Here is a 27,619-nt window from a genome sequence, read left to right as displayed (position 1 = left end):
ATTTTTGTAAGTAATAGGATCCCACAGGACTGGAAGACCCTTGAGGTAACACTGGATCTATCATGGTTGCAGCCACAGGGACTCTTTGATCCCTAATACACGTGAGACTCATTAATACACGAGTCAGTGTATCTTCAGAGAAGCTGATGAGACTCAGTAGCTCTGGAGAGTGTCTGAAGTACAGCCCTCTTATAGCCCAGCACCTATATTCTGGAACTGCCGAAGGCAGTTGCAAGACATGAATATGAAGCAAGATTATGCATCACACTTGGAATCAGGAAGGGAAGATAGGTAAGGACCTTGAAGGATAAGTCCTTGAGAAGGAAACTCCCATCACTTCATTGCGAGCCATCAGTCCAGTGCTATGATACATCAGGATGGAATAACAAAGTCCATGAAAGGAAGGTCTTTGATGATGACAGAAGTGGATTGTGTCTCTCAGTAGCTGTATGTTATCAGGCAAGTTACTCTCTGTCTCAATTCCCTTGTCTAAACCATCAGAAAAAAAGAACTTGTAATAATAAACTAATACAAAAGCAAATACTACTTTTAACACTCAGCTGCAGGCATTACATTAAACAAATCTCCATGTAATGCTTTAGTTAATTATTACCAACATCCTTTGAGATGAATTCTAATTTTTAGATAAAGATGGAAACCCAAGAAATTTAGATAATTTGCTGTTCTGCTCATTATCAATGGAGTCAGGATAGCACATAGCTCTTATTCTAGTATCCATGCTTTTGATGGTACCCTGCTTTTGATGTAAGGTAACTAGGTCATGCTCAGAGAGAAGTTGCCTCTGCCCTTGCCCATCTCTTGCCTTAATTCCATCTCACTAATATTGGAGAAACTCATTTGAGAAAGAAAAAAAAACCTATCAACATGTTCTTAGTAAATTTCTTCCAACTTCTACAAAATTTGTTCATATTCATTAACAAATAGCTAACAATGGGAATCTAGTTGTAGTGAACATTGATAACCTGGCAGAGGTCCCCCAGTTGTTGGGACAAACACTAAACTAGATATTCATTCTTGTAGATAACTCACTATCATACCATGGGCATAATTCCATAGTCATCTATCTAATATCTATTAGCCCTGCCCATGCTATGTGCTAAGAATCAGAGGCAGACGAGGGCATTGAGATTTTTTTTATTTAAGGGACTCTACAGATAAGTGTGTGTGCCAATGTGACTACAAACAGTAGTGGAAGTACCTTCAAAGGTCCAGCCAGAGGCCCAAGGAAGAAGCAGGATGGATATCTTGAAGGACTTCCATGATTAGAATTTTACCAAGAGGAAGAAGCACGAAAAACATTTTCCAACAAGATAAGTAACTAAAAAATAGCAGGAATAGTGACTGATTTTTAATGCTATAGTGTCACATACACACAAAAACTCAGCCAGTATTCATGAGTCCTCAAAGTGTGTGTTGTTCTAGTTTTATGGGTGCTGGGCTAGAGTGTACTGACTTTCTCTAGTTTGTACTGCTGATAAATGGTAGACTCTAACTCAAATATAAATTTCTTTGACTTCAGAGGCTCTCCTACATTTGTGATACATACTATTCTACAGCTTTGTGAAGCAGGCCCAAATGGGAGGTCAGCAAATGAGGTGGTCTGTCTTGAGTGGCAGCCAGAACACCTTCTCTGTGTTTAAAATGCAGGTGCATGAAATGGAGATTGTCCTGGGCAATAAATGGGTGCTGCTTAACTGATGGACCTGTTTTCTCAGTTTTAAGATGTGTGTAATGGTAGATAGACTTGGTGATAGAGTGGGATAATTATGGAGAATGTACTAAATGGTCAGAACCAGTCTCCACCTGGAAATCCACTGACAGCTATAGAACTGCAAGAGAAAGAGCCTGGGGATCAGCTTTCTATCTAGCCCCATAGGAATAAGCACCAAGGACAGCGCCCTTGTTCCTAACAGGGCTAGTGTCTAGCTCAGACTTAGTTTATGTATTCAACACACAAATTCCTACAACGTGCCAGGCATTGTCCCAGAATCTGTTACTATAATGGTATACAATGAATCAAGAAAAGCAAAGCTCCCATATTCTTGAAAGGAAAATTTAAATAATACTTTATGCATTGATTAGAAAGTGCTATGAAGAGATGTAAAATAGGAGATAGGAATAGAGAATAGAAGATGTTCCAATTTTGAACAGGGTGTTAGGAAGGACTTAGACATTCTCTGAGAAGACAACACATGAACAAACATTTGTAGGAAATTAGAGTGTGGCTCAGAAAGGTAGTTTCCAGTAGTGGAAACAGAATTCTAAGAAAGTGCTGAAACAGCAGTATTCTTTGAGTGAGGAGCAGCGAAAAAGTGTTTGGAGACAGAGAAGTGAGTAGATTGGAGAAGTGAGAGGTAGGGAGTGATGAGTGATCTTTGAGTCAAAGATAACTTTGACTTTTCTTGGTGACCTAAAGAAACCACTATTGGGCCAGCAAGATGGTTCATCAGGTAAAAGGGCTCGCTGCTAAGCTGCTTACCTAAGTTTGATCCCTGGGACCCACTTGGAAGAAAAAGCAAGCTAAGTCCTCTAAGTTTTCTCTGACCTTCACAGGTATGCTGTGGTGCATGTGTGACCACACATAAATATGCAGAGAGAGAGAGAGAGAGAGAGAGAGAGAGAGAGAGAGAGAGAGAGAGAGAGAGAGAGAGAGAATGGTTGCTGCTTTAAGTCAGCATCTTGTTCTATAGCCCAAGTTGGTATTGAACTCATTCTTCCTCCCGCCTCTTGAGTCCTGGGATGGTAGGTATGTGTCACCTCAACCTGTTTCACTGGAGGATTTTGATAAGACTTACATGATTACTTTTTAAATATATTTATTCTAAATTACCGAATGGAGAAAAGACTGTGGGGAAAGAGGAAACGTGGGAGAACCTAGGGGATACTGCAGAACTCCAGGCAGGAAAAGATAACAATTTATTAATACAGGTGGATGGTGAGATGTGATCTTTCTTTCTCATGTTTGAAAGGCAACCAACACTGCTTTCTTATGTGCCACATGTGAGGTGTGTGAGAAAAAGAATGTTTGACGGATCCTGGGGCTCTTATTTCACATTAGTCCCCTCCAAGAATGAAATCACCACTAACCGCTTTGAGAAAGAGGATAAGAAGAACCTTTCTGCAGAGGGCACTGGAAGTTTGGATTTGAAAATGTTAGATATAACTTGCCCATTGCACATCCCAGGGGAGATTAGATGTCAAAAAATCAGCTGGGTCTTGATAGTTTTATATGTAAAAAAGATCCTTCATTTTCCAATGTGAAATATTTGTTTTCTGCGTTCTAAACTGACTAGGCAAGTCAGGTTTCCCACGCAGTGACATTCTGTTTGGAACCTTTGCTAAACTGTTGGTGAAAATTGATGGTGTGGGAGACAAATGACAATTTCACATGGTAAGATCATAGGACTTAGAGTTTGGGTTCTGGCTCTACCACACACGAAATTTCCACTTTGGATCTCCGATTCTCTGTAAAGGAAAAAAGTGTGGTTCTGACCTCAATGATGGTGGTGACAAACAGACCACGCTTAGTGAAGCGTTCTTTGTGGTGACTTTTGATAAATGGCCATTTCCTGTTCCAGGGCCTAGAAAAGATGGAACAACCTGGTGGTAGCATTCTGTAGCAGGCATTTAAGAACTATAAAGGGGCTAGAGAGTGAGAGTCTGGTCAGGAACATCTCTGTTGCTAGGCTGCCGATCTCTCATTGAGGATCGAGTCCACATTAAAGTGAAGGTCTGCTGGGCAGTGGTGGCGCACGCTTTTAATCCCAGCACTTGGGAGGCAGAGGCAGGTGGATTTCTGAGTTGGAGGCCAGCCTGGTCTACAGAGTGAGTTCCAGGACATCCAGGGCTACACAGAGAAACCTTGTCTCGAAAAAAAACCTAAATAAATAAATAAATAAATAAATAAATAAATAAATAAATAAATAAAGTAAAGATCTACCTATGCCCACCCCTCACCAATCCTGTGACAGACAGAGCTGTGGAGGACTCCCCCATGCTGCTTAAGAATAGTGTCCAGACACACAGCAGTCCCATTCCCAAGTCCGTGTCTCTCATGTTTTTGAGAAATGTTAGAAGACAGAACACCTCTGGCTCTCAAAACTAGAGTCCTGGTGATTATCACTGTATGTTGTTTTGCTGTACCACTGTAGGAAAGGTCAGGAGGTGAAGCAACAAAAGTGGGGGGTTGTTTTGTTTAATTTGTAAAGAGTCAGGAAAACTTTATTCAAAAGCAACTTGATGAGTATACAGATCAGAAATACTCACACTGCCACTCTTGATAGAGGGCCACACTTGAGGGTAGTCAAGGTCACAAAGTGTTTTTTTTCTTGAAAAGTGTGGGTTGTACAGAATCAGAGGAAGAAGAGAGAGGGATAAACTGGTGTGGTGGTCTTTTTCCTTACTTTTCTAGTTTATTTTAAAAACTTGTTTGTTTTACATTGCCTCTTCTAGTACCTACTTGTCTTGAAATAATGGCATTCAGAAACATCAGGCATGCCTCGCCTCCTCATTTTGACTTGTTTATGGTTTGTGTGTGTGTGTGTGTGTGTGTGTGTGTGTGTGTTTCTTTGACATAAGACTTCTGTCCTTTACAGTTTCTCACAGGAACCTTGGTGTTTACTGGGGGTATTTAGTTGGACAACCTAAAAAGTAATTTAGTGGAATTTCTACTAAGTACCTAGAGCTTGGCAAGGCCAATTTCCAATTTGGAGAGATTACTTCCAGGGCATGGGGGTAATGGAGAGATTACTTCCAGGACACGAAGGTAAGTATTTTACTTTCAGGTCCCCATCTGTGGGTTTTATGAAAAATTTTATCATGGATACTGCAAATTTTAGCATGAAGGACAGTCAGTCATATGTCCTCTTCTCTCCTCAGAAGGAAGGCTATGCACAGTCGAGGCTGGAGAAATCACAGCTCCGTGACTGAGTTCATCCTCTTGGGCTTCTCCAGAAACCCCAGGACCAATTGGATCCTTTTCTTCCTCTTTCTCTTCCTCTACTTATTTACAGTCCTGGGTAATGGACTCATTGTTACCCTGATTAGAATAGATGCTCGTCTCCACACACCCATGTACTTCTTCCTCAGCATCCTCTCCCTCCTGGATCTGAGTTATGCTACCACAACAGTGCCCCAGATGCTGGCTCATCTAGTAAGCAAGAATAAGACCATCTCTTACACCGGGTGTGTGATCCAGATGTACATTTTCTTGACACTAGGCATCACTGAGACCTGGATTTTTGCAGCTATGGCCTATGACAGATATGTTGCTATATGTTATCCACTCCATTATGGAGTCAAGATGAGCCAAACCCTATGCATAGCCCTGGTAGCCAGCTCAGCCCTTTGTGGCCTCATCTGTGCCCTTGTCTACACAGTCTTTGCAATGATTCTTCCCTACTGTGGCCCCAATGAGATCAGCCACTTCTTTTGTGAAATCCCTGCTGTCTTGAAGTTGGCCTGTGCAGACACATCCCTCAATGACCAAGTGGACTTCATCTTGGGTTTCATCTTGCTTCTGATCCCATTATCCCTTATCCTGGCCTCGTATGTTCGGATCTTCATAGCCATTCTGAGGATTCGCTCCACCCAAGGACGAATGAAAGCCTTCTCCACCTGCGCTTCACATATCACTGTGGTCACCATGTTCTGTGTTCCGTGCATGGTCATGTACATGAGACCTGGCTCTGAAGCCTCCCCAGAAGGCGACAAGAAGTTAGCCTTGTTCTATAATGTCATTTCTGCCTTCCTTAACCCCATTATTTACAGCCTCCGGAACAAGGATGTGAAGAGGGCTTTTCTCAAGTTAATTGGAAGGGGTGAGGAGACCCAGTAGGAAGAGTGAAGCTGTCTGCAGTGCCTCTGGCCTCTCGGGTGTGACACTCACAACTTCACTGAGGTTCTTGGAGGGAATGAAAGAGGATTCTCAGGATGAAGGAGACACAAGAAAAAAGACATTTCACATGACTTTACTAATCAGTACATTAGGAAAGGACTCAAAGAATTGTGCCCAAGAATTAGTGATGTCATTGAACTCTATGGCTTGGATAAGTCACATTGGTTTGGAGCATTCACCTCTCTTCTTGGGGAGTGTGATTTCCAGTTGTCAAATGTGTTCTGTGATATTCATTAGGCCCAAATGATAATCACTAAGGTTATACTTGTATAACAGCCTCTCAATGATTTACGTGGCCTTCTTTTTTTTTTTCTCCTTCTTTTTCCTGGTGTAATGGTTTTCATTTTCATTTTTTCCTCCTTCCCCTCCTCCTCTTCTCCCTCTTCCTCCTTCTCCTCCTCTTCTCCCTCTTCCTCCTCCTATTCCTCCTCTTCCTCCTCCTCCTCCTCCTCCTCCTCTTCCTCCTCCTCCTCTTCCTCCTCCTCCTCTTCCTCCTCCTCTTCCTCTTTTTCTTCCTCCTCTTCCTCTTCTTCCTCCTCCTTTCCATTCCTCCTCTTCTTCACCTTGAGGTGTGTATGTGGGGGAAGCATCTCACTATATTGCCTAGGCTGTTTTTGAACTTAAATAATCAGCCTCCTGGATATCTGAAAATACAGATGTATTCCTCGCCACACTGCCTGATTGATATCTATTTATTGTTTCAATTCAGATGTTAACTCTAGAGGTGTGCAGTATCTCCTTCATAAAAATAAACACACTGAAACACAAAAATATTAATTTTCCAAATGTTATCAAGCTGAAAGTATTATGGCAGAGGTTGGAACCCAGGGCCTAGTTCCAAGGCCCAGGCTCTGATATATTATACCATATTACTCTGAAACATCCCAGATATAATTCTGAGGCTTAGCTGAGAAAATGAAAAGCTACAATTGAAGAAGGCAAAAAAAAAAAAAAAAAAAACCCTCTAGTTGAGGTGGTGGTGGCACACACCTTTGATCCCAGCACTAGGGAGGCAAAGGCAGGTGGAGCTTCATGAATCTGAGGACAAGCCTGGTTTACAGAGAGTTGAGGGACAGTCAGAGTTATGTCGTGAGACTGTCTCAAAAAAAGAAAAATGTTCTGATTCTAAGGTCGCAACTGCAGGACCAGATCCTCAGAGCCTGGAGCTCTGTTGAGAAGTCAGCTCTTCCTGCCCTTCCACAGTAGCATTTTGCATAGTGAATAGACTGTGTGCGGTCCAAAACAAAGTCTCAATAGATGTTTGGTGGGAGAGCTTCTTCCTAGTTTCATTCTTATCTTTGTTTTGAGTTGGTCAGCTCTGCTCTCAGATCTTCTCTGTCATCAGCTCCTCTCCTATTTCTGTTGTGTCTGTCCCAGTTGTGGCTTTCACTTTCAACAGCTGATTTTCCCTTAATATCCTCTGCTGCCAGAGAGATGTGAGTCAGGGGGAAGGACCCTGGGCTTTGATCTTGACTTAATTTGTTGAAATCTTAAGAAAAACCAATTACACTCTCTTCAAACTTCCAGTCCTCTTCAAACTCAAATGGGGATGGTAACCATGTTCTATTGGCCATACTATAAATTGTTTTAAACCTCATATGAGAGTGTGGCTTAAAATTTAAACAATGAGAGCCATTCAACTATTAACAGACGCTTGTGTTTTGCAACCTCACATGTGAAGTCAAATTCATTGTCTGGTCAGGCCTGCATTATGGGGATAGTCATGGTAGCAACTATAGAGTCATGCTTTCAGCAGGGAGAGGGAGGGAGGGAGGGAGGGAGGGAGGGAGAGAGAGAGAGAGAGAGAGAGAGAGAGAGAGAGAGAGAGAGAGAGAGAGGTAGAGAGGGATATTTTAATGGGACACACTCATAACATCAGCAGCCATATTAATCAGGAAACAAACCATTTCTGGTGTTTCTAACTAAGTCAAATTTCTATCAAGGGCTGGACAGATGACCCAGAAGAAGTTTAGAACACTTGCTGTTCTTGCAGAGGACCTAGGTTTAATTCCCAGTACCCACATGGTGACTAGTGACCATCTGTAACTCAATTTCAGGGGATCTGGTGCTCTCTTCTGGCCTCTGAGGCACCAGGCAGGCATACATTGCATAAACATGGATGAGAGCAAAGCATTCATACATATGAAATGAAATAAAATAAATCCTTTCTTGATTAAAAATGTTTCTATCATTCTAGTTTCAGGAAAACTATTAAATTGCTTAGCAAAAAGAAACACAAGCAAAATCTTTTAAGTCAGCATTTGTCATGTAAACACAAGATTAATTTAAAAAATATTCCAGTTTCTTTTAACTGGTTTGAAAGAAGTTTTATGGGTGTGTGTATGTGTGTGTGTGTGTGTGTGTGTGTGTGTGTGTGTGTGCGCGCGCATGCACATGGGCGCACGTGCCATGTGTGCTTTTTTCTGTCTTAATATAATTTGTTTGTTTTAATTTTTTTTGGAGAGAAAGAACATGAAGTTGGGTGGGCAGGGAGCTGGAAGGGAAGAAAGAATAGGATCAAAATATATTGTACACACTTTTAAAACAATAAAATTATTTAATAGAGAAAACTAAAAATAAAGTTTTAACCATAGACTAAGAATGGCTGAAATGTTACAAAAAAATCCCCAAAGACCAATAAATGTACAAAGTGAGCTTTGCTCATTAGCAACTTTCTCCAGCACAGAAAGCAATCACGGCTTACAAGGCTGCTAATACCCCCCACCCTCGCAAGCCTTAAAGAACACAGGCTTTCAGGGTGACATGGAACTGTTGAAGGGAAGTCTCCAGGGTGGGTTTGCTGCCTGAATGAAACAAGCCTTGATAGGAGAAAAGCCCTGGGGGAAAAGGAGATAAAAATAGAGATGTCATCAATGCATGCTCATTGTGTTTCTTGGGGACTTGTTAAGAAAAATGATCTGAGGTCATTAGAAGGGCATATGGGACATCTGTGGAGATGAAAGGGGCTTTCTTCTTAGAGTTCCCAAGGCACTGAAAACCCATAGCAGGCCCATTCAACTTCCTTACCTCCCAACATGATGCCTCTGCTCTGGTGCTATCAACCTTTCAGACATCTGCATAGGCTGGTCCAGATCCCCACCCTCATTTTCCTACTGTCTTCTCAGTTATTCATAAAATAGTCTGTGAGTTTCTTCAGGAAGTTTCCAAGTTATTTTCAGAGCATGAAAGTTCAAGAATTCTTAATGCTATGAACAATGCGTTCAACTCTGGTACCAGAAGCAAAATGTTCATCAAACTGTAAGAAGTGAAGAGAGACCTGGGGTAGAACCAAACACAACTGGCAAAAGCAAAATAAAATGAAATAAAATAACATAAAATAATTTCTGCTATACTCATAGATTGGTGCCTTGCCCAGTCATCATCAGAGAGGCTTCCTCTAGCAGCAAATAGGGGTGGATGTAGAGACACACAACCAGACACTATGGAGAGGGAGTCTAAATTGGAGGTCTCCATTGGGCCCCTCCTTTCAGAGATCAGGGAACCCCACAGAAGAGGGAGAAGAAAGATTGTAGGAGTCAGAGGGGATGGAGGATACCAAAACATGCACCATCAAATCAATCAAGCAGGGTGCATATGAGCTCACAGAAACTGAAGCAGCAAGCGCAGGGCCTGCACATGTCTACACTAGGTCCTCTATGTATATGTCATGGTTGTCTGCTTGGTGTTTCTGTGGGACTCCTACCAGTGGGAACAGGTGTGTCTCTGACTCTTTTGCCTGCTCTTGGGTCTCTTTTCCTCATATTGGGTTGCCTTGTCCACCACAAGTATGAGGGCTTTTGCCTTGTCTTACTGTATTTTGTTTTGTCATATTTGACTGTCATTTCTTGGAGGCCTGTTCTTTTCTGAAAAAGGGGAATGATTTGGGAGGGAGGGAGGGGGAGTTGGGAGGAGTGGAAGGGGGAATAGATATATTGAGATATCTGTGGTTGAGATATATTGTATGAGAAAAGAATCTACTTCCAATAAAAATTTAAAAGACAGAAAGAAGTCTTACAGAGTATGGCCTGCATCTTGGCTTTGAATCCCTTGAAAAGAAAGAATTGCTAAGATGTACCCAAATAAGTTTCCATAAAGTTATCTCAAATGCAAATAGATTGAATGTCTTTTCTCTAGTTCATGGTAAGATAAACTAGAACAAAGCAACAACAACAAAGCAAAATTATTGTTTTAAAAAACCCACGGCCTAGCCAGGCATTGGTGGTGCATACCTTTAATCTCAGCACTCAGAAGGCAGAGGTGGGTAGATCTCTGTGAGTTTGAGGCCAGTCTGGTCTACATAGTGAGTTCCAGGACAGTCAGAGCTATATAGAAACCATCTCTAGAAAAAAAAGAAAGGAAGGAAGGAAGGAAGGGAGAAGAAAGAAAGAAAGAAAGAAAGAAAGAAAGAAAGAGAGGAAGAAAGAAAGAGAGGAAGAAAGAAAGAGAGGAAGGAAGGAAGAAAGAGTCGAACTTCTTAATGGTGCTGGAGAGAGATGCTTCAGTGGTTAAGGGCACTAGCTGTTCTTTGATTGCCAGCACATGGCAGTTCACAACCATCTGTCATTATAGTTCCATGGAATCTGATGCCTTCTTCTGGTGTTCAGATGTATATATAGATAAAACAACTTACATATAATACATAAATTTGTAAAAATTAAAGGCAAAATCTCCTAAAACTAATTTTTAAATTAGTAAAATGTTGCAAGACACCAAAAATACCCATTTCAGCAAAAATGATGCTTACAGGAAAATCTTAAATTGTAAAATCTTATGTTGAGGATGGAGAAGAAGAGGATGGTGATGATGACCTCAGTTCACCACCCTTAAGGTGTGGTGGTTCATACCTGGAAGTTCAGCATCAAGGGTCCTGAAGCAGAAGAATTTCTGGGAATCTGAGGCTCATCCTGGATACAGTGTGAGATCTTATTTCATCAGTCAAACAAAACAAGAAACAAGCTAGCATGGAGGCAAAGGTCCAAGTAGAGACAAAAGCAATGAGGAAAATAAAACACATAAGGAAATGAATGAAAACATTTTAAAAATTGTTTCTTTAAAATCAATGAAATTAAAAATATGAGACTAGTCATAGAAAAAGAAGAGAGAAGAGATAAATTGCTAAAATTTGCAGTAAAAGGACTATCACTATGTGTAGGCACAAAGATTATAGGGCAATATTACTAATAATGTAATTCAATAGGTGAGGTCTTAAAGTGTGTCACATTTAGAAAGATACAGAGTAGTAGAACTGTTTCAAAGGGGAACAGAAAATCAAAACACAGCACATTACATGATTTAATTAGTAATTTATCCATTTCACAGAAGAAGAGCTAAAAGATCAGGTAACTTCACAGACAAATTTGTAAAAATTAAAGGCAAAATCTCCTAGAACTAATTTTTTTAATTAGTAAAATGTTGCAAGACACAAATAACACCCATTTTATATAGTCTAACACTGATCTTTCCAAATTTCAAAGAAAAAAAAAGAAGGCAGAACTTTCTTTTTTTAATAGTTAAAATAAACTTTATAATGGAAAATATAAAGGTGACAGTTGTAAGTGGATATTCAGAAGGATTATCATGAGCATGAAAGAAAAACATTGTCAATCATAAACAAATTTGTGAAGAGTAATGAACATTTGCAGTAAAAAATTTCAGAATCTTTCCCCTCAAATACACTAGAGCTATGTCCAGATGAAACGTGGATCTACATATTTAAGAGGCAAAGCTGAAGAAACTTTAGAAGAACTGATCATGTTAAAGTATAAAACATAAGAATGGTGGGAGCACACAAGGCAGAACTTTCTAATACATTCTTCTCACACCAAAACCAAGACGTCACAAGAAAAGACAACTATAAATTGACATCTGTTGAAAATGTTCATCAAAAAGTGACTCTCAAGAACATGTAAACTAATTGTATGTAATAATATGATAAATATTGACAAGAAAACTGCTCCAAGGTCATATCAGGGGCATGTGAAGGTCATTAGTAAGCCCTAAATCATAGCAATTTTGATTTATTCAGATAACTGTAGATCCCTTTCCTCATCAAAGAAGTACCTCTTTGCAGCAGACCATTACAGAAAACCACTGCTGGTAAAAATGCACAGAGAAACTGGTTGTGGCATGTCCAGTTCCAGTTATTGTATCTACAACACAAACTGCACACCTAAGGCTTGGGACCATCATGGAAGAAGGGTCAGAATGATTGTAAGAACCAGAGGACTAGGAAATTGCTGTATGATTGTGTCTCAGAATTGATAGGAAAGCTTTACCCATGATACCACAATGATATGGCTCGCCATATAGCTATTTTTCTGGGGTGAGAATAGTATCTCTCGCTAAACTTGATACTCACCAGTTGGCTCAGTGGACTCAGCAAGGATCTGTTTGTCTTTACCCCAACCTCCCAGCGTTCAGGGTATTACAAATGTGATGCCCAGATTTTACATGGGTTCTCTGGGAAACCAAAGTCAGGTCATCGTGCATGCTCAGCAGACACTTAAACCGAGCCATCCCCCAGACCCCATTCTCATGTTTTATATGCTTTCTGTGCTTTAGAGTCCTCCAGGTCCCACCACAGCCTTCTTGATCTCTGAGCACAACTTTCATCACCTTATCTTGGCACCCAAGGTCCCCACACCCCAAACTCCTGACTTTTCCAACCTAAGGTTCTTAGCAGCCCATGGCATCATCTCCCTATGCTACCTTGAAATTCAATGTGGACAGATTTATGAGCACCCACTGGAATAAATAAATTGGGACATCAGACCCAGCCTAAATTATATGCATATTTACCATATCTGTTTCATATATGCTCGTATTCAGCCCTATAAACTGTCCTGTTCTATTATTGCTTCACTTTGCTATTGTAAAAACTGAGGTACAGAGGGTTGGCCTCTTGCCAACTATTACACTATTATTAAGTGATAGAACCAGATTTTGATTTCAGGTCTTTCCGGCTTTTGCTTTCAGGTAGAGTATTTATTATTACCTCATCTTGACCTAGGCTCCATGAAAGATCCCAACATTGCTTGAATCATATTACTTTCCCTCCAGAAAGTCAAAGTATTTCAGGGTTACAAAATTTCAGCACACAACATAGCCCAGTTCCCAGCAGAGCGGTGTAGAGAGAATGAGAAACTTGAGGGACTGAGCACAGAGAGTTCTGGCTTGACCCTACATCCCTTGAGGAACGTGCTTTTCTTTTATGATCCATGGGAAGCTTCTCTGTTTAGCCCTCACCCTTACAAGTCTTCACTGTGAATGTGTGAATGTCCACATGTATGTGTAGGTACATGTTCACATGTATGTGCAGGTGCATGTCCACATGTATATGCAGGTGCATGTTAACATGTATGTACAAGTGCATGTTCACATGTATATGCAGGTGCATGTTCACATGTATATGCAGGTACATGTGTGCATATATATGTAGCTGCATGTTCACATGTATATACAGGTGCATATTCACATGTATGTGCAGGTGCATGTGTGCATACATAAAGAGGCCTGTTGTAAACCTTATGTCATTACCCAAGTCCATCTTATTTGGAGACAGTCTCTCATCAGCCTGGAGCTCACCAATTAGTCTAGGCTAGCTGGTGAGCAAACCCTAAAGACCCTGCAATCTCTCTACTTCCTCATCTTTGTGATTATAAGTACACATCACCATGTCTGACTTTTACATGGATGGGCTCTGGGCATTGAACTCAGTCCTCATGCTTGGGCAACAAGTTACTTACCAGCCAAGCCACCTCCCCAGACCTCACCCTTGCATTTCTTAACCCATGTGTTTATTCCATTTGATCTTCACACATTCATCTCCACTGACAGTGAAGGAGGAAAAGGAAAGGACTCGGGAATAGGGAGGGGACTTGGGGTTGAGTGGGTCACAAGCATTGGCTATGGAGGTCTTTTGTACCAAATGGAAGAGTTGAAATGTGTGCTCAGGGTCTGAGAGGGCTGCAGCGGGACCCAGAGGACCTGAAGGCACAGAAGGCTCATTAAGAGGCTTCAGCTCCATTCTCCCTGAGGACTGGGAGCAGAGTGTTAAAGAAAAACTTCATCTACTCCTAGCTCAACCTTCACACAGAGCCCAGATCAGGTAAGGAAGGGAGCCGCAGAGGTTGCCTGAGACACAGTCCTCACAGTCCTACATGATGCACTCCATCTGACCCCATCACCCCATCCTATCTTCCATCCTCATCCCTAACCCCCATCTGTTTGCCCCACAACTGCCTGCTTCCAACTCCCTTCCACTCACCTAAGCATTTCATCTCTGGTTTCTGCTCTTCTCGCTGAGCTCTGGATCTCTGTCCTCCTCTGGTCACTGATGTCTCAGCGAGGCTCTCTCTGCTTCTTTCATCTCTGTATTTGTTGTTATGTCATTCTGTTGTGACAGAGAAAACAGGAAGGAGTGGGGCTGCTTCTGTGGAGATGAAGCAGTGGGGTTTCTTCTGCATCCCAGGTTTGGCTCCTTAGATGGAGATACAGGACAAGAGGACTGATGCTGAGGGTGGGAGATGGAAAGTTACAATAATGGCTCAGAAATCCTATTTGAGGCTTTATGAGAGTCAGACAGCTTGGGACAGACATCGGAACTAGGAGGAAGCGTGCACTGTCATTGGGGAAGAGCAATAGCAGAGTAGAGCCTGGCACCCTACCATTCTCTCTGGAATACCTCCAGCCCAGGTGAGCATAATTGGATGGACACCTCCTTTACCTGTTCCTGGCCCTTCTGATTGCCCTTCTGTACCACCCTTCTCACTTTCTCCACTCTGCCTCACGTTCAGGTCAGTTTTTAGCAAGGATTGTCAGTGAGATGTCTACTAGGACTTTCTGCAGTTGTTCAGGCACCAGGTTTAGGGGAAGCTGGAGGACAAGAGACAAACGTGGCAAGTTCTCTTCTCTTCCCTCTCAGTTCCATAGAAGAAATATCCCTCTTTCCAACTCCTCTCCACTCAACATGGCCTCCTGACACTTCTTCATAGCTTGTTTTGATTTGTCCACAGCCCCCTTAAGGTACTGTCCAGGAATGAGCATGTTGGTATGGCTACTACAGACACAGACCACCAGCTGAGATCTACCAGGATCCTTTCTCAATGATGTAACCTCATGCTGACCTTAAGGATTCTCTCTATACTCACCTGATGTAAGTCCTCATCTCCTTCCCAACATCCTGCTATCTCATCTGAGCTTTCTATGCTGGACAATTCTTTTCATTGAGTCATGGATTCACTATGTAGCTCCGCCTGCTCTTGATCTCTCTGTGTAGCCCTACCTGGCCTTGAACTCAAGATCCTCTTATCTCAGCTCTCTGAGTGTTAGGACCACAGATGTGGGCTGCCACCATGGCTAGGTATATTTGGATGTTTTAGTGAGGTGTGAGGAGAGATTCTAAATTTTTGTAGCATCTGTGTTGTTGGTACCAGCCAGTTGTTTAATCCAGCTGAGGCTGGGCATCTGATTTTCAACCCCTGGGTCAGATCTTTCTCACTTTTTACACAAGCTATCATGAAGAAAGAGTCCTTGAGGCTAGTCTATTGCAATGTGGACTTGAGCTTTCTGATTGTCGCAGTTGCAGGCATCTGTGTCCACCACATCCTCATCTCTGTCCCTTCATCCCTGCCCTGTCAGTCCTTCCTGGCACTAATGGAGCTTGTTCTTAGCTCTTGATACATCACTTTCCTCCTTCTGTTGTCTCTTCCTCTGGTGTATACATGATCTGACCAATTCCCGCCTTAGTTAAAACACCTCTGACCCCATGTCCTGGTCCTGGCATCTCATCTCACTCATTTACTGCCCAGTTCACCCCTCAGAACCCAGTGCAGTCTGATATCTTCCTCAAAGCATGGAAAGTAGCTACCATTCTGTTTTAAGTATAAGTCAGCTTATAGAGTCAGGCAGGAAGGCTCTTGCTTGGGGTAAGGGCAAGAAGAAGCAGAACTGTTGAGTGACTGCACCTAAAAGAAAGTGTCAAAAGCTTCCAGAGGATCGACAAACACAGACACAAGTAAAATTTACTAAGAACTTCCCCTGTTTATGAAGCTGTATATTCTCCTCACGTCTTCAACTCTCTCAGATGTTCATAGAAAGGGTTCTGGACATATGCCTTCCGACAGAAGGGGGAGAGTGTCTCATCCTCTTCTCTGTAGCCTGTACCAGGGAGATGAGAAACAGTGCATCATGTAAGGAAAGGTCTCAGTGGGGGAAATCAGGAGGCATTCAAGGGGATAGTGAAAGGAAAAGATGTCCTGGAGGCTCTGACCTGAGACACTAAACATCCACAACTTAGATCCCAGTCTTTGAACTGACATCAATTCCAAGGAAGATTAAGTAAGGTCTGGTGATTGGCAAAGTGCCTAACTGCATTCTAAGCCGCATCACTAGGTCCGTTTCTCTTTCTGCAGTGGAAGAATGCAAGGATTCTCTTATGAGAACCGCAGCTCTGTGTCAGAGTTCATCCTTCTGGGTTTCTCCAGGAATTTCCAACTTAATATAATCCTCTTCAATGTCTTCTTCTTCCTCTACCTCTCTACGCTTGTGGGCAACGGGCTCATTGTCACCTTGATCCACCTGGACTCCCGTCTCCACACACCCATGTACTTCTTTCTCAGTGTCCTTTCCATGCTGGATATGAGCTATGTCACCACCACAGTGCCCCAGATGCTTGTGCATCTTGTCTGCCAGAAGAAAACTATCTCCTATTCTGGGTGTGTAGCCCAGATGTACATCTTTCTGGTGTTAGGCATCACTGAGGGCTGGTTGTTCTCTGTCATGGCCTATGACAGATATGTAGCCATTTGCCACCCACTCAGATATAAGGTTATCATGAGGCCTTGGCTGTGTGGGGCAATGGTAGTCTTTTGTGGACTATGGGGTGTCAGCTGTTCTCTGGTCTACACTGTCTTCACTATGAGGCTGCCCTACTGTGGCCCCAATGAGATCAATCACTTCTTCTGTGAGGTTCCTGCTGTTCTGAAGCTTGCCTGTGCAGACACATCCCTCAATGACCGGATAGACTTTATCCTAGGTTTTATCCTTCTCCTGGTACCTCTTTCCTTTATCCTGGCCTCTTATGTCTGCATCTTTGCCACCATTCTGAAAATCCGCTCAGCCCAAGGTCGACTGAAGGCCTTTTCCACCTGTGCCTCTCACATCACTGTGGTCACCATGTTCTGTGGACCTGCCATGTTTATGTACATGAACCCTGGGGCCAATGCCTCCCCAGAGAGAGACAAGAAACTAGCTCTGTTCTACAATGTCATCTCTGCCTTCCTCAACCCTATAATCTACAGCCTCAGAAACAAAGATGTGAAGAGGGCTTTCCTCAAAGTAACAGGCTGGGGAGGAGCCACTGAGTGAGGCCCTTCAAACATAGAAGGCCACTACAATACCTGAAAAAACAGTCTGTGGCCCTCCTCTTTTATTGCTCCTCCTCACACAGAGGTTGGCCAAGAACCGTTCACTGAGGGATAAAGGAGACCACACACAAAGGCAGATTCTTGCTAGGACCTGTGGATGTTTCAGAAGGTAGGCTATTCTCAAGCATCCTCAGGAGACAGAGTATCAAGTGTCTGACTAATTTCTGTTTTCTGGATGGGCCGAGGCTCAGACACAAATGAAGTGTCATTAACATTTGCTGTTGAGAGATTACTGGGCGTATTAAATCTACTCAGGGTGCTAAGACAAGATAATCCAGAGGACTCAGAATCAATAACTTTATTTCATCGCCATCAGGAGCAAGAACAGTCTTCAGAGAAAGAAAGAGTGACCTCACTTCTCCTTTTATGGGGGTGAAACCCTCTGACAGAAAGAACCAAAGGAAGGCATGGGTTGTATTGACTTTTAGTTCTAGGATATGACCTGTCATGATGGGGAAATAAATGATGGTGATAGGGGCCCAAGGCAGCTGCTCACATTGTAGGTACAGTGAGGAAGCAAGAGGAAAATGAATGCTCAGATCCAGCCTGATTCTTTTTTAAAGATTTATTTATTTATTTTATGCATATGAGCACACCACCATTGCTCTCTTCAAACACACCAGAAGAGGGTACCAGACCTCATTACAGATGGTTGTGAGCCACCATGTAGTTGCTGGGAATTGAACTCTGGACTTCTGGAAGAACAGTCAGTGCTCTTAACTGATGAGCCATCTCTCCAGCCTCCAGCCTGATTTTTCTGTGGACCTTGGTCTACAGAATGGTGCTACCTACAGTTAAGATGCATCTTCCCCTTCCAATTCAGATAAGCCCTCCTAGACATGCTCAGAGGATGTCTTCTGGGTGATTGTAGATTCCATGAAGTTGACAATGTTAAACATAACACACACACACACACACACACACACACACACACACACACACACACAGAGGCATAATATATATGGATTGTCAATGCGTCACTGTCTGAGGCCTCAGGATATATGATTCATTAGATCCCTCAGCAGATGCCCCGCTGTGGCATTTCTCAGTTCACAGATAACACATCATCTCAGTGATATTATCATGATTACAAGCTCATGCTCTGCAGCCTTATGCCAGTCTGTAAAATTGGGCTGATAGTGATAACTATAGAAAACCACTTTGTGGGATTGTTACAAGAAGTTAAAATAGGTAAAGGTCTCTGAAAGTTGCATAGCATATAGAATCTCTATATAAACATAACTGTTCTATTCTGTTCCTAACATTCCAGTTGTCAATCAACATTCGAGGCTATCTCAGCCCAGAGAAAGCCATTCTGCCCATAAGAAAGGAATACTCAATGGCAAGTTGAGCATCTGTTTGTATTTCAGGCTGCTGGGGATTTAGTTAGAAACTCATCAACTCAGTCTATGAAGCCAAGTTACGAGATTTATTCTACATCTTGCCCTTCAAGTCTTCCTACTGTCAGGGGTCAGGGGTCAGGGGTCAGGAGTCAGGGGTCAGGAGGCAGGTATTTCCAGCATGTGTTAATCTTTGGCATCCCATAATCCGTACTAGCACTCCAGACTTTTCCTGCCCCAAATTCATCTGCAACTTTTCAGATCTCAAAGCATCAATTCATAGGCACGGCAGGTTCTTCCAAAAAAAATGCCTGAGTGAGACACCATCAGATTTCTGTGCTCAATCAGAATTATCAAATATCTATTAGTCAACAGTACTCAAAAAAAGCAGTGAAGACTTCAATAAAGATAACAGGGATTCTGTCCAATTAGGTGTCACTGAAGATGGTGACAGGAGAGCATTTGCTGGACGTGTTGTGGAAAGCAGTCAGGAAGTGGGCTTGAAGAAAGATGCTGGGACAATGGGAGAGATCTGGCAGGGACCACATAGAAAGACTGGTTGATACAACCTGACACCAAATCTTGAAGACAAGAGAAAAGTGGTAGAAAAACTAGAAGAGCTGACTGTTCTATCCAGTATCTCTAACTCACATGGCAGCGATGTCACCTACTCCACACTTAGTGGGAAGCTAACAATGTAATGACCAGCTCTGTGGTCTCCAAAATCAGTGAATTTAGTCAGCCTAACCAGCAAGGTTAGAGTTTGTTTAGGTTATTCTTTCAGCAAAATAAAGTAAAAGCATTTGGAATAAACCATAAATTTAGGGAAAGGGATTCAAACAGAAGCTTTGAGAAGAAGAGTTTAGACCAAGACTAAGGTCAGGCTGAAAGTGGATGAGAGGGTATCCTGGGGTTGAACATTTTGAGTGGTAATGGGGAGAGATGACGAGTAGACAACAGAGTTTGAATCCAATCTCCTTTACATAGTAGCAGTAGAGCTTTAAATATGTGTCCCTAACCTCTGTGAGAACTAGATTAATAAGCTCCAATCTCCCTACAGTAAAATAAAGATGATATTTTCAATTGTTTGAGAAACTGTGCCTTTCTGTGCCAATCAAGAGGAAGAAACTGCCTTGTCCATTAGAGGGAGGTGGGTATGAACATCCAGGCATCAGTGATACACACATGTAATCATAGAACTTGGGAGAAACAGGCAGGAAGGCTCAAGGGTTTAAGGCTAGCCTTGGCAGCATAGCAAGATCCAGGCTAGCTTAAATTACATGAGGCTCTATCTCAAAAAAAGGTATATATAGATAATATAGATATAGATGTATAGATATATAAATATACATATTCATAAATATACATATGCATATATACATGTGCATATATGAATATTAATCATATACATATATATGAATAATAAATGGTACCCAAGGACCAGGAAGTAGAAGCTCAAAGACAACAATATGAGCTTCCATATTGTTCACCAAAACTGACCTAGCTCCAGCTGAGTGCCATATCTGCCAACAGCAGACATCAACATTGAGCCCCAGATATTGTTGTAGGGTATCCACCAGAGAAGACCTGAGACATGAGGTTTAAATCAATAGAAAGTCTTTTTTAGCCAGCAGTGACTATACTGGGTTTTCAGAATCCCAGTGTAGCATCAAACCTTTCTCTAGGTAAGCTTTTAAGCACAAAAACCATATTTTGAGTTGACATACTTCAGTTAGCAAATACAGTTATCCAGAGACAGAGCTACAGAACCCAGTTAATACTTGCTGGCCAGTGGATTACATTGGTAATGGGTTTGCTTTTCCAAATATAAATGCTTCTGCCAAAATCACTGTCTGTGGACTTAAAGAATGTTGTGTTCACCACGATGATATTCCACACAGCATGGCTTCCCAAGAAGGAGCTCACTTAACAGCCAGAGAAGAGCAACAATGGGCCTATACTCATGGAATCCACCAGTCTTGCCATAATACCCATCAGCCTGAAGTAGCTGGTCTGACAGAATGAAGGAATGGCCTCTTGACACAGTTAAATGCCTACAGGATGTCAGGAGGCTGGTGGCTAGGGTAGGTTCTTCAGAAGGCAGTATATGCTGTGGTCCAGTTAGTCCAACAATGGTTGCCTCCCAATGGAAAGTCCAAGAATCCAGTAGTTGTTTCAGTTTACAAGGCTGAGTGTCTCAGCTGGTCTTCAGAATATGTCAGAATCCCGAAGAAGTATGCTTTACTACCAGTATAGCAAGAGCGAGGAGGGCAAGCAGACAAAGTGCAAACAGTGTTTTTCCTTGTCCGTTATACAGGCTGCTGAGAGAAGGGGTGCCTCAGATTTAAGGTAGGTCTTCTGATTTAAGGTACATCTTCCTACCTCAAATGATCCAATTAACTAAAAATACCCCACAGGTGGACTAGTCCACCTCAGGCTCTGGTTGACAGAGAAATTTGATAGGCCAGACCATGCTGAATCTGACAGGCCAACTTACCCATAGAAAATGGGTATGTCAGCCAGCAGTGAGTGCATGGACCATGTCTCTGGAAACAGAGGCCTTCACCGTGGATAAGGTTTGGAGAAAGAACATATTGTATGTGTAACACACAGGGAGCCTTGTGAATGAGTCCCCCTGGTAGCTAGCTGCACTAGAGGACTTGAGGGTGCCCAGCAGGTGGCTGGATGTGCAAGACTGCTGATTTCCATGACAACATCTGAGGCTGCAAATTGAAGTGCTTTCTAAGCTGTGGTCAGGAACTTCCCATCTATGTATTTCCCGGGACCATCTTACCAAATCCCTCTGCTCTTCTCTGTTCCACTCCAACCCTGCTTTTCCCAAGTTTTCTCTGTGTCATCTAAACTCCAGCAGCATAATCAAGAAAGATCACTTCTCCCAGGATTCTCCACCCAGAGTCTGTCCTAGGTATCCCACAGGCATTGCAGCTCTTTAAGGGGGAGAGTCTTTATTCACAATTGCAGCCTGAGTCCCCTGGGAGTCCCAGCATTTGATCTCACCCTTTCCCAGTAACCCCCTCCTAAGATCAGGGTTATACTGGAGCTTATCATCCCTCAGAGTACACCACTCCTCCAATCAGTGTCTCAGTATCCTCAGGGACCCAGGATCTGCCCCACCCTATAATTTATTTCTGCCTCTCTTGAACATCCTCCAGTGTGTGTGTGTGTGTGTGTGTGTGTGTGTGTGTGTGTGTGTGTGTGTGTGTGTTTGGTGGGAGGCAGTTCACTGTGTAGCCCTGACTAGCCTTGAACTCTGTATGTAGACTAGGCTGGCCTCAAAGTCTTAGCAATCAAACCTTCTCTGCCTCCAAAGTACTGGGATGTGGGTCACTCCCTTAGCTCTTTGAACAAGTGGAAGTCATTCCTAAACTGAGGCTTAGCCTGGTTTCTGCTCTTTCCATAACCCTCTCCTTCTCATCCACAAGCATCAGCTAAGCATGAGTTTCTTACTGGCAAGAGCCCTTCAGCTTTATAATCATGCCTCTGTCCTCCATTTTTCACTATAGAGGAAGCATGTTTGTTCACTTCAGAGACTGCCCCCTCATCTCTAGACATCTGATGTTTCTATCTCACAGCCTGTTGCTGGTGGAAATAACATTAATCTTGGGTTTACTGTATGAATCTGTCAGCTCAGGGCTCTACAGGGAAATAGGTTATGGAGAAGTGCCAGTGTGAGTCCACTTTAAGGACTGAATTAGCTGGAGTCTAATGTGTGCAAGGGATGACAATGGGAAGTCACACTCACTCAAGGAAAATCAAGCTTGCCTGCTGCTGGACTTCTCCTTCCATCTGGGATTCCAGCCCATGGGAGAGTGACACTCATATACAGAGAAGATGCTCCCCCTTGTATGCCTGACATCTGTGGAAACACCTCATAGGCACTCTGAGAAATGTGCTTACAAATTTTGCAGGTGTCTCTCCACCCAGTGACATTGACAGGCATGATAATCCATCACCTCTGAGGTGAGGTGGCAACATGAACGGGATCTTCTGAACATTGTCTTGCCCCTCCTAGTTCACTGATAGTGACCTTCCCACTATGTTCCCACATGGGAAATGAGAGAAGGACAGAGACAGAATTCCAAAGTCCAAACAAATTTTGGAAACAAAGTCAAGGTGTCAATTTTATTGAGTAATTAAGTGAGATCCAGAAAGAAGTAAATTGACCAAAGTCATTTTCATATACTAAGCAAGTGACCAAGGTAGAGATGACTAACCAGTTCCATTAATGTCAAATGTTGTGTCTGTACAACACAATGTATAGTTCACCATATTTACCCATAAACCACACTGATTTCATGCACAAAGTCATATTTCTAAGCTGAACAGATTAGGCATACTATTGTCTTAATTTTAGTATTAGCAACATATACTGATTGTATATATACTACATTGTTTATATTCTAGACACTCACTGGTTAACAGTACCATGTCAGTTACATGAAACATAGTAATCATGTCTCATTGCTTTCATGTATGATATTGATTTCTGTAATACAATGATAGGTGACATTATCTCTTTACTGTCCTTGGTAGAGAAACTATATGTACTAAACCATTCCACATGACCCCCATTGCTTCTTTGTAGGAAGAAATTAACATCGAAGAGTTTGACACTGTGGCTGACCATATAACTTGCTTTGATCAATGAGATATATGTAAATAATATGTCACGTTTGAGATGCTTTGAGGCATCATAAGCTTTGTGCACAGTTCCTTTCTTCTGCTATAGATATCTGTAGTCTACAGAATTGCTAATAGTTCAGGATGGATGTGTGATAACAGAAAGACACTTCCAATTTGCAGTTTGTAGTTAACAACCCACAGAGAGTATTGAGGTTTTTGGTGCCTTAATGTAGCCTGTTCAAAAAGACAGACATCTTAGTCTCACCATGGTTTGTCTACCTACCAAGTATTATGTTGATTCAGATGGACAGATGAGTTATGTACAATATAGACATTGTTGTTTCTTAAATAGTGAATACTCTAACTCAAGATTTCCATGATTCTGACTCACTGGTTCACCCTACCACGTCCTATCAACTTGAGAAATGCCCTTTTGATATCCTTGTTCCTCAGACTGTAGACAACAGGGTTGAGCAAGGGTGTAAAGACATTGTAAAAAAGTGAGATCTGTTTGTCTCGCTCAGAAGAGTAGCTGGAGTTGGGCATCATATAAATGTAAATGGCTGGAGCATAGAAGAATGTGACCACAGTCAGATGGGAGGCACAGGTAGAGAAAGCCTTGCAGCGGCCCTGGGTGGATGTGATCTTGAGAATTGCCTTGGCAATACGAATGTAGGAGGCCACAATGAGGAAAATTGGAGTAACAACCACAAAAACACTCAACACAAAGTCTACAATCTCTATGAGGTGGGTATCCATGCAAGCCAGGCTACGCACTGAAGGACCTTCACACAAGTAATGGTTGACCCTATTGGGCCCACAATATGGTAGACTCATGGTGAAGGAAGTATGTAACAGAGAGAAGAAGAAACCACAGACACAAGTCCTGGATACCAACTGTATACACAGGCCCCAGTTGAGGATGACAGTGTAATGCAGTGGATAGCAAATGGCCACATACCGGTCATAAGCCATGACAATAAAGAGAATGCTCTCAGTCATACCCAGGGCACCAAACACATACATCTGCAGCCAGCAGCCAGCAAAAGAGATGGTCTGAGAGTGAGCAAGAAGATGCACCAACATCTGGGGCATGGTGGTGGTGACATAGCCCATATCCAACAGGGAGAGGGTACAGAGGAAGAAGTACATGGGAGTGTGCAGCTGTGTGTCCAGGCAGACCAGCATGATGATGAGCCCGTTGCCCAGGACTGAGCTCAGATAGATGAGAAGGAAGACAAGAAGAGGATGCTGTTGGTTGTGGGGTCACTGGAGAAGCCAATCAGAATGAACTCAGAAACCCAACTTTGGTTCTGCCTTGGAATTAACCATATGGTGGAGGCTGTAAGAGAATCCATTATTCTGTGTGTCACCTGACACATGCCAATGATAGAGATAGGAAGAAAGAGAAGATACAGGCTGAGGAGATGCTCAAAGGTGAAACACAGTTCTGGGGTACCAGACAGCTCATAGCTGTGTCTAACTCCAGTTCTATGGGATCTGCTCTCACCTCCACAGGCCACATACACACTCATGGTGCACATACATGCATATAGGCAAAACACATATATGTAAAATAAAATAATACTTTTTATAAAAGTTTTGTGTGTGTGTGTGTGTGTGTGTGTGTGTGTGTGTGTACACATATAAAAAGTGTGTTTTGGTTCTCGGATGTGGGATCTGAGCTCAGTAGTCAGATCCTGTGCACTTTTCTCAAGTTACTGAACCTCCCAGTGTCTCAGTCTCTTCATCTATCAAATAAGGCTGATGACAACCATGTCTCCAGATCATTCTGAATATCTAAAGCATCTCATATAACTCCTAGAAATACCACATAACACATGACAGACCACATGCCCTCTCATACTCTGGATCCATCTCTCGCAAGGCAGAGTCATGGGATCCCGCAGCAAGTGGGCTAGTGACACTCACTGCTTTGACGTGCACTGGGTTCAACTGAGAGACCCTGCCTCAATGAATAAGGTGAGAGCAAATGAGGAAAAATCCGACATCAGTCTTTGAAAACACACACACACACACACACACACACACACACACACAGAGAGAGAGAGAGAGAGAGAGAGAGAGAGAGAGAGAGAGAGAGAGAGAGAGAAACTCACACACACATGCATACACACACATCAGGAGCACACACATGTGCATACCAAGAATAAACAAGTAGATGAAGCAAATACAACAAACATCTATCAGACACAGACCATTGCATGTATAACCATATGAGAAATGACATGGTTCAAGTATGCAAAGTATTGGGGACACTCTAGCCATCCCAGGGGATGCTTATGGATACTGTGGATATGGAAGCAGGAAATATCTTCCTTCTTTACTCCTAGCTCCCTCTGTGTGTGCACACACGCACACACACACACACACACACACACACACACACACACACACACAACCAGTTTCAGGTATAATGTAGATTTGAGTGGTAAATCTACAGCAAAGAATTTTAGAATCAAACCTAATAAATATATTTATCATTTTAGGATAAGCAAAGTATTTCTTTAAAAGACCATTTTCCGTGGAGGGAAAATCCATGGTAAGCCAGAAAACCAAAAATGAATACTCAAAATATTTATACAAAGACTTAGAAAGCACAAATATAACATCAGACACTCCAGGAGAACAGAACAGGACTGAAGGCATGTCACAGAGGCAGCTGTCTATTAGGCACTGGTGAGGTAAAGCGGTTCTCAGCACCATTACTCATCTGGACACTGCAGAAGAACCCCAAAGAGCCACACCCACCTCTGCTTCTCAGTCTCACATCCCCACACTCCTACCAGCATGGCTGCAGTAACACATGTCTAGTATTAACAAGTGTGAGTGGATCCAATGAGGGGGAAAATTAAGATGGTCTTTTCAGTGTGTGCTTGGATGTGTTCTCTAAGGTTGAACATGTTCAATGCATTGTCCACCAATACAAATATTAAGTATAATTCTGAAATAATATGTAAGCACATAGACACATACAAATGTATGATCAAGGAAAGACATGTAAAGGAAATTTCCATTACTCAAAATAGTCTGAACAAGGGCTTCACTCATATGTTAGTGAGCAAGACAATGCTAAGGCAGGAGTTGCTTATGATGGCAGTAGAAACATGAAAGAAACTTGAAGCCACCCCCAGTCTTCACTTTCTCTGTCCCATCCTCTCTCCTGACCAGTCCCTGCTCATCCCCCTCACAGACATCATTTCTTTCAAACCATATGAGGAGCCCATGATCTCTCCCAGCACTGCTGCGTCAGAGTCTTCATGCCCCCTTGCCTCTAAACATTCCTCCTTCAATGCAGTCTTTTTTATTTTTTAAAAATTATTTACTACAATATACTTTGACAATATTCTTCCTGGCCACAACTTCTCCTAGATTCTCCCCACCCAAATTCATGTTCTTTCTCCTTGTACTGTCTCAATCAAAACAAAACAACAAAATTAAAAAAATTAACTAAAAGAAAAAATAAAAAAAAACGTACTAAAACAAAACAAATAGAAAAACAAAACCATGGGGTCACATCCCATTGGCCAGCTGCTCCTGGGCATGTGGCGTGTAACTGATAAACAGTGTGAGACTCTAGCTGAAAAAAAAACTGATTTTCCCTCTCATAGCAGATATTAATTGCGAATCAATTGCAAACTGCTTCTTGCTTAGAAGGAGACTTTGTGTCCACTTCCTCTTCTCCTTCCTGGCCATTTGTCAGCATCAACATGTTCTTTATGTGAATGCTGCTATGAATTCTAGAATTCACATGGCTCCTATCTGGCTTTTGGTAAAAGATTTTTAAGAGCTCTGAAGCCCTGTCATTTGAGGCAGATGCACAGGACATTCCTAACTTGCCTGCTCTGAGAAGACTTCACAGCTGTCTCCTCCCCTCCCCTCTCCATATACAAATGTCTTTGGACACTACTGCTGCCCGGCACACCGCTGCCTCTCTCAGACATTAGGCCAGTTGCCTAGCTTCTTCCTGGGAAATGGGGGGACCACCACCTGTACTGTGTTGCCCACAAGGTGGACTCAGCAGGACTCATCTCTGTTAGGAAGCCATTGAGTGGTACTACCACCTCCCCCCTCCTAACCCAGATAGGGCACATCCTGAATTTCTTGTTCATTGGCTGGTTACAGTCTGAAGAATCCTAGAGTGTTATGAAAAAAATTTCTTGACAATAACTTGGACAAACCCCTTCTTCTTGTCCTGCTAACTGAATCTCTACCCCACCAAAAAAGAATTATCTATTATAGTGTATTTCAGGATGGGTGATTTTCTGACC

General features: G+C 42.5%; 2 protein-coding genes and 1 pseudogene across 2 annotated transcripts; 2 read left to right on the top strand and 1 right to left on the bottom strand.

The window, feature by feature from the left end:
• Positions 1-4,901: 4,901 nt before the first annotated feature.
• On the top strand, positions 4,902-6,588 carry LOC117709109 (olfactory receptor 2B6-like). The gene has a single exon (XM_034503229.2). The coding sequence runs from the start codon at positions 4,910-4,912 to the stop codon at positions 5,855-5,857; it is 948 nt and encodes a 315-aa protein (XP_034359120.1). The 5' UTR covers positions 4,902-4,909; the 3' UTR covers positions 5,858-6,588.
• A 7,433-nt stretch (positions 6,589-14,021) lies between these two features.
• Positions 14,022-19,747, top strand: LOC117709143 (putative olfactory receptor 2B3). Its single transcript, XM_076934313.1, has one exon. The coding sequence runs from the start codon at positions 16,337-16,339 to the stop codon at positions 17,282-17,284; it is 948 nt and encodes a 315-aa protein (XP_076790428.1). The 5' UTR covers positions 14,022-16,336; the 3' UTR covers positions 17,285-19,747.
• Positions 19,748-23,714: 3,967 nt separating this feature from the next.
• LOC117709219 (olfactory receptor 2A12-like) lies at positions 23,715-24,709 on the bottom strand (annotated as a pseudogene).
• Between the last annotated feature and the right edge of the window lie 2,910 nt (positions 24,710-27,619).

This window comes from Arvicanthis niloticus, chromosome 5 (genome assembly GCF_011762505.2).
Source record: "Arvicanthis niloticus isolate mArvNil1 chromosome 5, mArvNil1.pat.X, whole genome shotgun sequence".
NCBI lineage: Eukaryota > Metazoa > Chordata > Mammalia > Rodentia > Muridae > Arvicanthis > Arvicanthis niloticus.
Note: the sequence above shows the minus strand (reverse complement) of the source record. Positions and strands in the feature narration are given on the sequence as shown.

Coding starts and splice junctions, on each gene's coding strand:
- LOC117709109 (XM_034503229.2), top strand. CDS start 4,910: ATGCACAGTCGAGGCTGGAGAAATCACAGCTCCGTGACTGAGTTCATC.
- LOC117709143 (XM_076934313.1), top strand. CDS start 16,337: ATGCAAGGATTCTCTTATGAGAACCGCAGCTCTGTGTCAGAGTTCATC.